The following is a 15,687-nucleotide window of genomic DNA, read 5'->3' on the forward strand; positions in this document are numbered from 1 at the left end:
ATAAGATAACTTTAGCGGGGGCTGGTAGGCTCCAACGGCTATTGGCCCGCGCTAACCGCATGCCTCCACCCATTGGTTCACAATGCGCATGCTCTGACGGCGCCGAAGAAGGTTCCCTACACATTTAATAGAAATTATGCTATTGGTCCAGCTGCGTCATAGGGCACGGCTTGGTTCTGCTGTGGCTGGCCCTGATGCTACTTACTTCGTGGCGCAACTCTTTAATGGCTCCACCCACTTCGCATTGGCCGCTTCTGATTGGCCGCTACCAATTGGCCCTTGTTCTAAGTCCACTGACACCAGATGGCACAACTCTTCACCAGCTCTGCCTAAGCCTAAGCCTACTGACTTCTAAGCCGAACCACGCTAAGCCTACTGATTGTCCCTTCACACCAAAGCCTACCGGTGTCTGGCCCTGATTGGTCCACGTTAAGCCTACTGAACAGTGATTGGCTAGCCTGTCGCTCCTAAACCACAATGCACCAGCTTCAGACAAGACACACGACAATTGTTGATTTCAACCTTTATTTGGTACAACAGCCTGTGGGTAGGTTCTGCTGCATCAGAGAGATCCCGGTCATCTCTTGCGCTCATTGGTCACTCAGCTCCCTCGATAGACACCATATGGCTCATCTAACTGCAAGTGCTCATTGGCCCATCTGACTACAAGCCTCTCATTGGTCACTTATGTCTAGGGCTCCCTAACAGGCTCCAACTGCTATCGGCCCATGCCTCCATCCGCGGCTGCTCACTGGTTCACAATGGAACTTTTTCACATGCTCTGCCCTACACAGACAAGAGATGGCGCCGCTTGTCTTTGCAAAGATGGACAGCTGCCATTGCATTGGTGACTCATTTCTATCCAACTGGTTCATACTTCTAGAGAGCCAGCGTTCTGAACAGCTTACATGCCGCCGCCTCCCGCTATTCACATAGCCACAGTTGGAAATGGGGAAAAAAATTTTTTTTCAGGGTACACATCTCAAAACACACTCTACACGAGTAAAGTTGGCTTTCCCCGGTTGCACGCGGGCGTTAGGTCAAGCCCACCCCATGAGAACAAGCTTAGGATCGTTTAGGATGTGTGTGCTTTGCAGTTCAACCTAAAAACTGTTTCAATCAAGCAGAATGGCAAATGATGCAATGGAGCGCGTTCATTCTTGAGAACGAATTTTGTGACAGAACATAAACAAAACAAAACATTTCAATGTGAAAAAAACTCATCGTGATGCTAATCAGGGAAGCCAGCACGCGTTCGAAATAAGCAAGAAGAAGCACATGATCAAGAAAACAACGATAGTTGATGTTGTGCAGAGAAGCTGGTTTGAGGGAAAACAGCTTGTATGATCAATAAACCCCATAGAGCTTGGGCCTGTTTTTATTTTAGACAGCGCGCATTCAACACGCGAAATTAAATAAATCGAGCAGAATGACAATAGCATAGTGGCGCTATGTGGTGAAGCTCAAGACGCACTGACACTCCAACGCTTATTAAACAATGCTATGCACGCACGTACTGAAGCTAAAAAAGAAAAAGGCTGACTCAACCCAAGCTGAGTATGAAGAAACACAATTTCACACTGCTCCCCTGAGAATACTCTGTTCAAACATAGCCAGTGTACACGACACAGCTCGCAGTCCTGGAAGCACTCTTAGAAATATAAGTCCAAGGCACAACGCCGCACTATGAACGAGTTCACCTCGGAAAAAATGCGCGCTCACCTTCGCAGACGGGCACATAGATTCACGAGCACCATGCCGCAATATCTGAAACATGCGGCGCGTGGACAGCTCACGCGACTTTAGCCAGCCCATGTTTTCGCAAGTTTTAGACTTCAACATAAGAAATTAACTAAATCAAGCACAAAGCACAGTGATGCTATGTCGTGACTGACGCCCCAACGCTTATTAAACAATGCTATGCAGTGAAGCTTCGCACGTACTCAATGTTAAAAACGGACACTCAACCCAAAACTGAGTATGAAGAAACACAATTTCAGATTGCTCTCTCCCGCAGAACATCCCGTGCACCTCCGCGTTTCTTCTCTATACTGGAAGCAGCAATATTAAGATCGTCGCACTATGAACAAGTTCATCTCATAAAAAAAGAAAGGGCTTACCTCATCACACCGGTATTACGCACGTAGACTCTTGTCGCATGGCGCGGTACAGCAGGGTAGGGAAACACGGCCGCGTGGACAGTTCACACGATTTCAGCCTGCCCGCGCACACCTCACAACATGCGCCGACACACCCAACATGTCGACCACTTACCGTGCCAGCCGCACGGAAAACTTGATAGCCGAAACACAGGCGCGTAACACACCCCTCCGGTTGGGACCATCTCTTTTATATCAGTGCTCGCTCGTTTCCGCAAGGTTGCAAGCCCGAGAAATTGGGTCACCTTGAAGATGTGTTGGAGCCATCTGTTTTATATCAAAAACGCACTTCATGGCCAAACTCTGCGGCGGACCCTAGCGGAAAAAAATGTTGCGTCAAGGTGATGTAAATAGGCCTTCTCCGAGAAACTGGGTCACCTCGTAAATCATGTTTTCCGAGGCCGCACGTATTAAAACCAGTGATCACACCATGCTATGCGAAGGGAAAAAAAATATCCCTATGAGCCCACCTGCTCATTGCCGAAACAAGCTTTCTCTAACCAAGAACAAAGGGTTCGCTTATGCAGTTTCCAAGAAGTTCCAAATGTCCTTCGCAGCTAACGGGCGCGCATCACGGGCCGTTCCTGCGTGATTGTGTAAACAAAATCGCACCAGCCTCCAAGGGCGCATTTGAGTTCCGTCCATCGGTCGACTCTGGGTTAAGCGCACAACGAGGAAGATGAGGAAATTTCTCATTTTCAGTTCATTCGGCACTATTTCCTGTTTTTAGAGGGGAAAATTCTGTGTTGTGTGATGGAGAAGCTATATAGATAGGTGATAAGGAGAAGGATTATATAGCACGTACTCATCGACTAAACGAGTATAGTTTGTGGAGAGCGCCACGCTATTTTAAAGCCATTTTATATCATATCCCAAACGTTCTGCGCGATCAAACGGAAGAAGAAAACCGTTTCACGCATCACGGTGCGTGCGCGTTTCAGCGTGCTCAAACAAGTTCTGGCTATTATTAAGAGAAGTAGTTTTGGGTTCCCAGGCGGGTTCTGCATGGTGTTTCCAGCGCATCAGGCGATGTTCTACAACAACGTAAACTGTTCTGCGCGATCAAACAAGTCCCGCTCCCACGCGCGTACCATATCATAACTTGTTTCAGCGTGCTCAAACAAGTTCTGGCTTTTGTGGTGAGACTCGTATGATGGTACAGATGTGTAAGAAACACTGAAGAGATTCAAGGATGATCCTCCGACATGAGAAAAGTGATGAGCAGCGACTTGACAACCGCGAAACTGCGAAGCCTCAGTGTGTCGTGTGAGATGGATCAGTTCGTATGCAAACGCATGCTGGCAGGTTTACAATGCCTACACAACTTTTTAAATGGACACGGAGAAGAGAGTGATTTTAGTGACATTTTGAGAGCTATATTCAAGAATGGACCCACGACTTCGAGAAAACTTCAAACTTCTTTATGGAACTGGTCGGAGCGCTTCGCTCCATCCAACAACAGCAACATAACAAACAAGAAAATATCACCCAATCATTGGCTCACACGCTATTTAAGGTCCCCGAGAGCCCACATCGTCCTCCTCTACTTACGAACGGCAACGACAACGAAGTTACTTAACTCAAATCTGCAAAATCCTCCCCGGCAAAATGAGAAGTCTCATTTTTCTAACACACGATAACTAAGTCAATAAACCTCTAATGGATACAGCAACTGAATTGGTCTCCGTAGCACTGTCCCATCAGTCAATCTTACAGCGCACGCACGGACGTTACGATCTCTTCCGGGAAACAGCTCCACAACCAGTCCTGTCTTCCACATGTGCCGGGGCAACTTTTCATTGTGCACTATGACCAGGTCCCCGACGCGAAGCGGTGTCGTTCCACCGGTGGATTTGACACTATGGGCGGACCGCAGCTGCAGAAGATATTCAGTTCTCCAACGTTTCCAAAAACAATCTAGTAGTTGTTGATGAAGCTTCCAGTACGCCCGCGTGTCGGTGGTCGGCCCCTGAAGGTTGATGTCGAAAGGTGGCAAAGAAGTCACCCGCTTCCCTACCAGGAAGTGGGCCGGTGTCAGTGGCTCTCTGTCTTCTGGTGTATCGTTCACAGCCGTCAGAGGGCGAGAGTTGATGACTGCCTCTACGCCATGTAAAACAGTGGTGAGCTCCTCGAAGCTGAAGCAGTTCTTCCCGAGCGTCCGTCTTAGCGCAGTCTTGACACTTCTCACCAGTCGCTCCCAGAAACCGCCCCACCAGGGCGCGCGTTCGACGATATATTTCCAATTAATTCCTACGGTGGTGAGGTGGTCCTGGAAGGCTGGGTCTTTCAGTGCTTTCCACACTTGCTTCTCGGCCTTCTTGAAGGTTGCGGCGTTGTCGCTGTAGATAACCGATGGAAGCCCTCGCCGGGAAGTGAACCGTTTGAACGCCAGGAGAAAACTTTGAGTCGTCATATCCGATACTAGTTCCAAGTGCACTGCACGGGTGACTGCGCATGTAAATAGCGCTATGTAAGACTTCTTGTTGCCTCCACCTGCTGGTGTGATGATCAACGGTCCCGCGAAATCTATCCCAACCACTTGAAATGGCCGGTTCTCAGTCACCCGCTCGCTGGGCAGTGGTGCAACAGGTGCCGACGCTGGCTTTACCCGGTGTCGTTTGCATGCGTTGCATCGAAAGAGAACTTTTTTGACTAGTTGCCGGCATCGCTGTACCCAATATCGCTCTCGCACTTCGGTTATGGTGTCTTGCACACCCCCGTGGAGAAGCCGTCGATGAGCCGCCTCAACGATCAGTTCGGTGACTCTGTGTCCGTGCGGGAGGAGTACCGGATGTCTTACGTCCGTTGGCAATGTCGAGTGCTGCAACCGTCCCGAGATCCTTAAAATATCATCCTGGTCCAGAACTGGCTGCAAGAGGGCGATCGGAGACTTCTGGCTCACCATGCCCCCACCTGCGAGCTCCTGCAGCTCCTTGTAGTACTCGGACCTTTGTGCCTCTTTAACCCAATGGACCTCCGCCTCATGAATCTCATTAGCAGTTAGGGGCCCTTGCCGCCTCTTCTTTCGCCAGCAACGGTCTGCAAAGCGGCGAATCCATGCTGTGAGCCTCAACACGAAATACCAACTACTGTAGTTCTCTAGCCTCAGTAGGCTGGAAGTAGTAGTGTCTGTGTCCACGAAGAGCACTTGTATCTTTACCCGTTCTGCTTCTACAGTCTCTTCGTTCACCTGTGGTTCGTGCGTGCCGCTGGGCCATAACTCCGCCGACTCCGACAACCATGCAGGGCCTCTAAACCATATCTTGCTGTGTAGCAGTTTCTCCATGCTTTCACCTCTTGTGAGCAGGTCCGCTGGATTTTGCTCCCCTGGACAGTGCCTCCAAGCAGCTGGATCGGTTGCAGTTTGAATTTCTGTCACCCTGTTGCGTACAAACTGCTTCCACCGCAGTGCCGATCCTTTAATCCAACAGAGTACGATGTTCGAGTCTGTCCAGAAGATTAGCTGGAGGGGAAGGTGAGAGAGCGAACCCAAAAGGCTTTTGGCCAGCCTACATCCTATTAGAGCTCCCATGAGTTCTAGGCGGGGTAGGGTCAGTGTTTTTAGCGGCGCAACTCGTGCTTTAGCAACCATCAGCGTGACCACGACCTTTCCATTGACGTCCTCTGTGCGCAGGTATACGGTGGCTCCGTAAGCCGACTGACTGGCGTCCGTGAAGACGTGCACCTGGATTGCGTTCGCAATGTCTTCAACCCCTTGGCTCACATACCGAGATATTTCGATTCTTGCCATGTCCGGCAGTTCCTCGCACCAGCGCTTCCACTCCAAAGCTATTTCTTCAGGTAGTTCGTCGTCCCAATTAAGACCATGCTGCCAGATGCGCTGGAAGAGCATGCGAGCCCGTATCGTGAATGGACTGGCAACACCAAGTGGGTCGAAAATCGAGGCTGAGAGCTGCAGCACCGACCGTTTCGTGTTGCCCGCCGACGTGGTGTTGGGTGGGCTGCATTCCGCGAGCTTGATGCTGTCAGTGTGTCGATTCCACCGTAATCCCAAAAGTCCTGTTTCTATGGTCGCAGCGTAGTGCTCTTCTAAGCGTGGCTCGTGATCTGCGAAGAGGCGATTGAGAACAGGGGAATTCGATGCCCACTTTCTTAACTCCATCCCAGCCGCCCTCATGACGGTATTCGCGTCCTTGTACAGTTGTTCAGCTTCATCCTCGCTTGAAGCGCCAGTCAATAGATCGTCCACATAAAAGGAATTTGCAAGATGCGCTGCCGTTTCCTGTAGGTGCTCTTCCACATTCTCTAGATGGTACCGTATTGTCGCCGACAAAAGGAAAGGACTGGAGGTTGTACCGAACGGTACTCTGGTCATTCTCCAGACTTCCACGTTGGGCAGCTGACCATCTTCCTTCGGCGTTTCGTTACACCACAGGAAACGAAGTGCGTCACGATCCTCTTCCCTGACTACAATCTGGAGAAACGCTTTGGCAATGTCCGCCACCAGAGCGACCTTGACCGTCCGAAAGCGCAACAGCAGCGGCAGTAGTTCCGTGTTTAGCTTCGGTCCCTTTTCGAGATGCGCGTTCAGAGATGCGGTCCCCGGGGCATGCGAAGAAGCATCAAAGACAACTCTGAGCTTCGTTGTCGTTGAATTCTCCCGGACAACCGCCTGGTGTGGCATATAGTAAATATGCTCTGTTGGTACTTGCTCCGCTTCGGTAACTACCTCTGCATGTCCGTCGTTGAGGTACTTCCTCATCGCACAATCGTACTCCAGCAGAAGAGTTTTGTTCGAACGAAGTCTCTTCATCAGGCTTCTCAGCCTACGCTCAGCCACTTCCCGGTTGTCCCTCAGCGTGGCACTGCCAGTCTTCCACGGCAAACTCACCTTATATCGGCCGTCCTCCTTTTGTATGGTGTCCTGGAAATGTAGCCACACTGCGTCGTCCTCGGAGCGCTGGTCATTTGCGCCGTCTGTTATCCCAAGACCTTCCAGCTCCCAGAACATTCGGAGATCAAACGGCCTTTCCTCGTTGCTTGCCTCCACGTGTAACGCGCAGGTTAGCGTGACGTCTCCGGTGACTGACGACAGGACAGCGGTGGGACCTTGGAACGTCCAGCCTAACTGCGTGTTCACCGCAACTGTACGGTCGTCCGTCCCTGACCGTCGCACATCGGACTTTAGGAACCTCCACATCTGATCCGCTCCAATCAGAAGACAGATTCCTGCTTCGGCTTTCGCTCCTGGGAAGAACATTTCGTCGGCAATGGAACCGCCCTCCCTTCTGATGGCGTCCACGAAGCTGTCATTTGCCGTGGCTTCTGCCAGGTCCTTACAGATGAAAGGAATTTCTACGGCTTCAATCAGATGCTCTTTCTGATCGTACTGGCTCCGCAAACGCACCTGGACCAGTCTTGTGTGTGAACTTACTGACGTTTCTGGGTCCCCAAATGTGTTCAGTCGCACGGTTACTTCATCCAGTACCGGTAGCCCCAGCTGCCGTGACACATCTTCTCGAACGAACGTTTTCTGACTGCCGCCGTCGAAAATACCTCGGATATATGCGGACTGATTGCCAGCGATGACCCATGAGCGGAACGTCTGCAAAAGTACAGTGGCACTGACCCTGTCTCGATCGGAGCTTGCTGCGTGCATGGCAACTGTGTCAACTTCTTTCGCTTTCGTTGACGAGCTTCCCGACCATTTAGGGTCGCACATGGAGGTCACGTGTTTCCCCTTGCATGTTAAGCATGTGACTTTTCGCCTACAGTCCTTAGCTCGGTGCCCCTTGACGGTACACCTGAAGCAGCGGCCGTCCGTCGCGAGTACCTTCTTCTTTCGTTCCAGTTCAATGGGTGTGTTGCAATCTCCACTGCTGTGGTCTTCCGAGTCGCAGAAGATGCACTTTGACGTGGCTTTCGCTAATGACTGCAGTACGGCCGCGGCTGGGACGTTCTTCTCTTTCCGCAGACTCTTTCCCAGGGTTCCACCTCTGGGTGGCCCGTCTCTGTTCGTGCTGACCATACCGGACTTCTCACGGCTTTCCACTTCGATACGCAGGAAGTCCAGCACTCTCTCTAACTCTTTTTCGGTGTACGAGGTCTCGTGCTGTACTTCTCGTTGACCGTCTCCCGATGCACTGTCCTGTTGAACAGCGACTGCTGTGGTTGCACGTGCTGATCGGCGATAGTACTCCAGTGTGATGTCGCTGGGTAGCGCCTTGAGAAGGATGTCCACCAGCAAAGCAGCGTACGCTGAGTTGGCAACTCCCAGAGCTCGCAGACCACGGATATGAGCCTGCGTGTGATCGTACAGCCGTCGAAGTCCTCTGACATCACTTGGTGACGTCACCGCTGGGAGAGTCCGGAGCTTCGCAAGGTGGTCCTGGGTGATCCTTTTCCGGTCCCCAAATCGATGGGTTAGTATCTTGACAGCGTCCTCGTAGCACGCCTCCGAAGCTTGCAGACCAGCTATAGCGGCAGCGGGTGGTCCAGACAAGAGCGTCCGCAGGTATTGAAATTTCTCACTTTTTGTGAGATCGTCATTTTCGTGCACCGCTTCGCAGAATTGTTCCCAGAAAGGGAGCCATCGATCCAAATCTCCACGGAAGGTCTGTAGCTGTAGCTTGGGTAGCTTTATCCTCTTTGACCTACCTCTCGTTCCCTCTTCGGTTACTGCAGAGGCCGCAGGAGGTCTGCGGTCACCTTCCGTTAACTCCGCAATCTTCGCCTTCAACAGCGCTGTCGTGTGAGCGATGCGATCCTCGTATTCCAGGACCATAGCGTACTCTTCAGCGAGGCTCTCCGTTGCCACCAACGCTTCCAGCTCCGAGTCGAGTTGACCGATTTCTCTGCTGGTCGTAAGAAGTCTCTCCAACAGTGACTTGTACGTATGTGCCGTAGTTCCCGTGTCTGCGAGGGCAGCCGTCGCCTCATTGATAATCCTCGTTGACTGTCCACGTCGCGCTCCTCGCTTGACCTTCAGACGTTCCATCAGTGCTGGCCGTTGATGAACCTTCGATAGTAGATTTCCCAAGTCAGCAGGTCCTCGAATCGATCGTTCCGGTATGTCACCGAGTCGACGTCCCGGGTTTCGGCACCAATAATATTCAAGAATGGACCCACGACTTCGAGAAAACTTCAAACTTCTTTATGGAACTGGTCGGAGCGCTTCGCTCCATCCAACAACAGCAACATAACAAACAAGAAAATATCACCCAATCATTGGCTCACACGCTATTTAAGGTCCCCGAGAGCCCACATCGTCCTCCTCTACTTACGAACGGCAACGACAACGAAGTTACTTAACTCAAATCTGCAAAAAGCTATTCCCGTGCGGAGTACCCATAAAATAAGACAGTTTGTGAGATACAAGTTGGAACTGTTGGAGCGATATAGAAACGGAGAACCCATCGACGAGACAATCATAAATGCCGGGTTTTCCATCCCCGTGGTGCGCGACTACTGGAAAAAGAACCACACGAGCTTGGACATTACCGTCGTCGAGGGAAATGAACGTGTTGTCTCCACGTTAGAAGACGTCCTCGCTAAAGTGTTGTGAATACAGTGTTTACCACAAACAATTTTTTCATAATCTCTATTGTTTGTGACATAAAGTTCGCACGAAATAAATGCGGGAATGAAGCAACCACTATAGTTTTATGGTATAAAACAAATCCACCTCGCGAACTACGCCGGGGTCTTGCCACCCATTGAGTAGATATCTAGTGAGAGCGCGAAATATTCATTGTTTACGCACATTGAGATCATCCATAGATAGTGTTTCCAGCGCATCAGGCGATGTTCTACAACAACGTAAACTGTTCTGCGCGATCAAACAAGTCCCGCTCCCACGCGCGTACCATATCATAACTTGTTTCAGCGTGCTCAAACAAGTTCTGGCTATTAGTAAAAGGTTTCCAGCGCATCAGACGATATTCTACAACAACGTAAATTGTTCTGCGCGATCAAAACAAGTCCCGCTCCCACGCGCGTGCCATATCATAACTTGTTTCAGCGTGCTCAAACAAGTTCTGGCTTTTGTGGTGAGACTCGTATGATGGTACAGATTTGTAAGAAACACTGAAGAGATTCAAGGGCACACACAATGGAAATCGACGGCCGAATTAGAAAAGGTATTGCGATTTTATCCTCGCTGTCTAATCAAAAGCACTATTTTCTGCAGGGCGAACGGTCCTCGATGTTTTGACGGCGTTTTTCGGTTGGATTCCGGAAGATGCAGTACTGCGGGGTCTCTATGAAGCTTTCATCGGGAATCGATTCACCACCATCGATAGGGTAGACGATGCTGTGGACGAGATCCTACGAGTATACCACGAAATTGAGCTAGAAAAAGGAGATGCGAACCTATTCATGATATCACGCGATCTCGGCGAAGTCCTAAAGAGATACGGCTACAGAGACATCGCGGGCATAGATATTCTTCAAGCTCTTCATCTGCTGCACGTCTTAGTTTACCTCTGGAATGAATGCTGTCGTATCATGTACGAACCGGATGGCTGTCCCCTAAAGATCGAGTGAAACTGCTGTGTAATCCTCACGTAAAATAAAGCTCTTTCGTCCGCACAAAAGATTTTTGAATGCATGAACAGACGGTTTCGAACGTCCAGCCTACCTCATTCGACGCACTTTTTGAAATTGCCACGCGGGCGTTTGACATCGCGTATCTTTATAACCACACATGGAGTAACTCTAAAACAAAGTACGTGGAATAAGGTACTATCGAAGCCTGGTGTGCGAAAATACTCTCCCTCTATATCTGTAAATAGGCAACACGCTGTGCAATTCGAGCTCCCACCGCACACCATTCGGGATAGACCATCGACACAGCATGGTGTTTGATAGAAGAAGGGGTAAATCGATTTCTTGCCCTCTCATCACAGAACTGACGAAAATCACATTTTCTGTAGGACGCGTGGTCCTCGATGTTGTAACAACCTTCTTCCAATGGATACCTGAACAGGAAGTGCCGGAAGGAATATATGAAGCTTTCATCAACAAAAGATTCAGCGCAGATGACAGGATAGACAGCGCCGTGGACAAGATCTTACGCATGTACTATGTAATCGAGCGAAAGCAAGGAGTCTCATTTCTATTCAAAATATCACGTAATCTCGATGAAGTCCTAAGGAGGTCGAGCTACGAAGACATTGTACCTGTAGATATTCTTCAAGCTCTCCTTCTGCTACGCATGCTGGTCTATCGGTGGAATCAATGTTGTTGTTGTACGATTTACCAAGTGAGCGGTCGGTTTATATTTCCAAGGATTGAGTGACACAGCACAGGCAAATAAACATTTCTTTTCATAAAAAATCTATGGATGATCTCAATGTGCGTAAACAATGAATATTTCGCGCTGTCACTAGATATCTACTCAATGGGTGGCAAGACCCCGGCGTAGTTCGCGAGGTGGATTTGTTTTATACCATAAAACTATAGTGGTTGCTTCATTCCCGCATTTATTTCGTGCGAACTTTATGTCACAAACAATAGAGATTATGAAAAAATTGTTTGTGGTAAACACTGTATTCACAACACTTTAGCGAGGACGTCTTCTAACGTGGAGACAACACGTTCATTTCCCTCGACGACGGTAATGTCCAAGCTCGTGTGGTTCTTTTTCCAGTAGTCGCGCACCACGGGGATGGAAAACCCGGCATTTATGATTGTCTCGTCGATGGGTTCTCCGTTTCTATATCGCTCCAACAGTTCCAACTTGTATCTCACAAACTGTCTTATTTTATGGGTGCTCCGCACGGGAATAGCTCTCAAAATGTCACTAAAATCACTCTCTTCTCCGTGTCCATTTAAAAAGTTGTGTAGGCATTGTAAACCTGCCAGCATGCGTTTGCATACGAACTGATCCATCTCACACGACACACTGAGGCTTCGCAGTTTCGCGGTTGTCAAGTCGCTGCTCATCACTTTTCTCATGTCGGAGGATCATCCTTGAATCTCTTCAGTGTTTCTTACACATCTGTACCATCATACGAGTCTCACCACAAAAGCCAGAACTTGTTTGAGCACGCTGAAACAAGTTATGATATGGTACGCGCGTGGGAGCGGGACTTGTTTGATCGCGCAGAACAGTTTACGTTGTTGTAGAACATCGCCTGATGCGCTGGAAACACCATGCAGAACCCGCCTGGGAACCCAAAACTACTTCTCTTAATAATAGCCAGAACTTGTTTGAGCACGCTGAAACGCGCACGCACCGTGATGCGTGAAACGGTTTTCTTCTTCCGTTCGATCGCGCAGAACGTTTGGGATATGATATAAAATGGCTTTAAAATAGCGTGGCGCTCTACACAAACTATACTCGTTTAGTCGATGAGTACGTGCTATATAATCCTTCTCCTTATCACCTATCTATATAGCTTCTCCATTACACAACACAGAATTTTCCCCTCTAAAAACAGGAAATAGTGCCGAATGAACTGAAAATGAGAAATTTCCTCATCTTCCTCGTTGTGCGCTTAACCCAGAGTCGACCGATGGACGGAACTCAAATGCGCCCTTGGAGGCTGGTGCGATTTTGTTTACACAATCACGCAGGAACGGCCCGTGATGCGCGCCCGTTAGCTGCGAAGGACATTTGGAACTTCTTGGAAACTGCATAAGCGAACCCTTTGTTCTTGGTTAGAGAAAGCTTGTTTCGGCAATGAGCAGGTGGGCTCATAGGGATATTTTTTTTCCCTTTGCATAGCATGGTGTGATCACTGGTTTTAATACGTGCGGCCTCGGAAAACATGATTTACGAGGTGACCCAGTTTCTCGGAGAAGGCCTATTTACATCACCTTGACGCAACATTTTTTTCCGCTAGGGTCCGCCGCAGAGTTTGGCCATGAAGTGCGTTTTTGATATAAAACAGATGGCTCCAACACATCTTCAAGGTGACCCAATTTCTCGGGCTTGCAACCTTGCGGAAACGAGCGAGCACTGATATAAAAGAGATGGTCCCAACCGGAGGGGTGTGTTACGCGCCTGTGTTTCGGCTATCAAGTTTTCCGTGCGGCTGGCACGGTAAGTGGTCGACATGTTGGGTGTGTCGGCGCATGTTGTGAGGTGTGCGCGGGCAGGCTGAAATCGTGTGAGCTGTCCACGCGGCCGTGTTTCCCTACCCTGCTGTACCGCGCCATGCGACAAGAGTCTACGTGCGTAATACCGGTGTGATGAGGTAAGCCCTTTCTTTTTTTATGAGATGAACTTGTTCATAGTGCGACGATCTTAATATTGCCGCTTCCAGTATAGAGAAGGAACGCGGAGGTGCACGGGATGTTCTGCGGGAGAGAGCAATCTGAAATTGTGTTTCTTCATACTCAGTTTTGGGTTGAGTGTCCGTTTTTAACATTGAGTACGTGCGAAGCTTCACTGCATAGCATTGTTTAATAAGCGTTGGGGCGTCAGTCACGACATAGCATCACTGTGCTTTGTGCTTGATTTAGTTAATTTCTTATGTTGAAGTCTAAAACTTGCGAAAACATGGGCTGGCTAAAGTCGCGTGAGCTGTCCACGCGCCGCATGTTTCAGATATTGCGGCATGGTGCTCGTGAATCTATGTGCCCGTCTGCGAAGGTGAGCGCGCATTTTTTCCGAGGTGAACTCGTTCATAGTGCGGCGTTGTGCCTTGGACTTATATTTCTAAGAGTGCTTCCAGGACTGCGAGCTGTGTCGTGTACACTGGCTATGTTTGAACAGAGTATTCTCAGGGGAGCAGTGTGAAATTGTGTTTCTTCATACTCAGCTTGGGTTGAGTCAGCCTTTTTCTTTTTTAGCTTCAGTACGTGCGTGCATAGCATTGTTTAATAAGCGTTGGAGTGTCAGTGCGTCTTGAGCTTCACCACATAGCGCCACTATGCTATTGTCATTCTGCTCGATTTATTTAATTTCGCGTGTTGAATGCGCGCTGTCTAAAATAAAAACAGGCCCAAGCTCTATGGGGTTTATTGATCATACAAGCTGTTTTCCCTCAAACCAGCTTCTCTGCACAACATCAACTATCGTTGTTTTCTTGATCATGTGCTTCTTCTTGCTTATTTCGAACGCGTGCTGGCTTCCCTGATTAGCATCACGATGAGTTTTTTGCACATTGAAATGTTTTGTTTTGTTTATGTTCTGTCCCAAAATTCGTTCTCAAGAATGAACGCGCTCCATTGCATCATTTGCCATTCTGCTTGATTGAGACAGTTTTTAGGTTGAACTGCAAAGCACACACATCCTAAACGATCCTAAGCTTGTTCTCATGGGGTGGGATTGACCTAACGCCCGCGTGCAACCGGGGGAAGCCAACTTTACTCGTGTAGAGTGTGTTTTGAGATGTGTACCCTGAAAAAAAATTTTTTCCCCATTTCCAACTGTGGCTATGTGAACAGCGGGAGGCGGCGGCATGTAAGCTGTTCAGCACGCTGGCTCTCTAGAAGTATGAACCAGTTGGATAGAAATTAGTCACCAATGCAATGGCAGCTGTTCATCTTTGCAAAGACAAGCGACGCCATCTCTTGTATGTGCAGGGCAGAGCATGTGAAAAGGTTTCATTGTGAACCAGTGAGCAGCCGCGGATGGGACGGGCTTGACCTAACGCCCGCGTGCAACCGGGGGAAGCCAACTTTACTCGTGTAGAGTGTGTTTTGAGATGTGTACTCTGAAAAAAAAATTTTTTCCCCATTTCCAACTGTGGCTATGTGAATAGCGGGAGGCGGCGGCATGTAAGCTGTTCAGCACGCTGGCTCTCTAGAAGTATGAACCAGTTGGATAGAAATGAGTCACCAATGCAATGGCAGCTGTCCATCTTTGCAAAGACAAGCGGCGCCATCTCTTGTCTGTGTAGGGCAGAGCATGTGAAAAAGTTCCATTGTGAACCAGTGAGCAGCCGCGGATGGAGGCATGGGCCGATAGCAGTTGGAGCCTGTTAGGGAGCCCTAGACATAAGTGACCAATGAGAGGCTTGTAGTCAGATGGGCCAATGAGCACTTGCAGTTAGATGAGCCATATGGTGTCTATCGAGGGAGCTGAGTGACCAATGAGCGCAAGAGATGACCGGGATCTCTCTGATGCAGCTGAACCTACCCACAGGCTGTTGTACCAAATAAAGGTTGAAATCAACAATTGTCGTGTGTCTTGTCTGAATCTGCTGCATTGTGGTTTAGGAGCGACAGGCTAGCCAATCACTCTTCAGTAGGCTTAACGTGGACTAATCAGGGCCAGACACCGGTAGGCTTTGGTGTGAAGGGACAATCAGTAGGCTTAGCGTGGTTCGGCTTAGAAGTCAGTAGGCTTAGAATGGACCAATCAGCATGAAGTAGGCAGAGCTGGTGAAGAGTTGCGCCATCTGGTGTCAGTGGACTTAGAACGAGGGCCAATTGGTAGCGGCCAATCAGAGCGCTGGTAGAGTGATCAGTAGGCTTAGCGTGGACTGGCTTAGAAGTCAGTAGGCTTAAAACGGACCAATCAATGCGAAGTGGGTGGAGCCATTAAAGAGTTGCGCCACGAAGTAAGTAGCATCAGGGCCAGCCACAGCAGAACCAAGCCGTGCCCTATGACGCA

The 15,687-nt window shown here is 49.3% G+C and overlaps 1 protein-coding gene across 1 annotated transcript; it reads right to left on the reverse strand.

Annotated features, from left to right (window-relative positions):
• Positions 1-3,804: 3,804 nt before the first annotated feature.
• On the reverse strand, positions 3,805-9,117 carry LOC135376150 (uncharacterized). Its single transcript, XM_064608750.1, has one exon. It carries the CDS (start codon positions 9,115-9,117, stop codon positions 3,805-3,807), a length of 5,313 nt encoding a protein of 1,770 aa, XP_064464820.1.
• Positions 9,118-15,687: the final 6,570 nt, after the last annotated feature.

Source organism: Ornithodoros turicata, unplaced genomic scaffold (genome assembly GCF_037126465.1).
Source record: "Ornithodoros turicata isolate Travis unplaced genomic scaffold, ASM3712646v1 ctg00001047.1, whole genome shotgun sequence".
NCBI lineage: Eukaryota > Metazoa > Arthropoda > Arachnida > Ixodida > Argasidae > Ornithodoros > Ornithodoros turicata.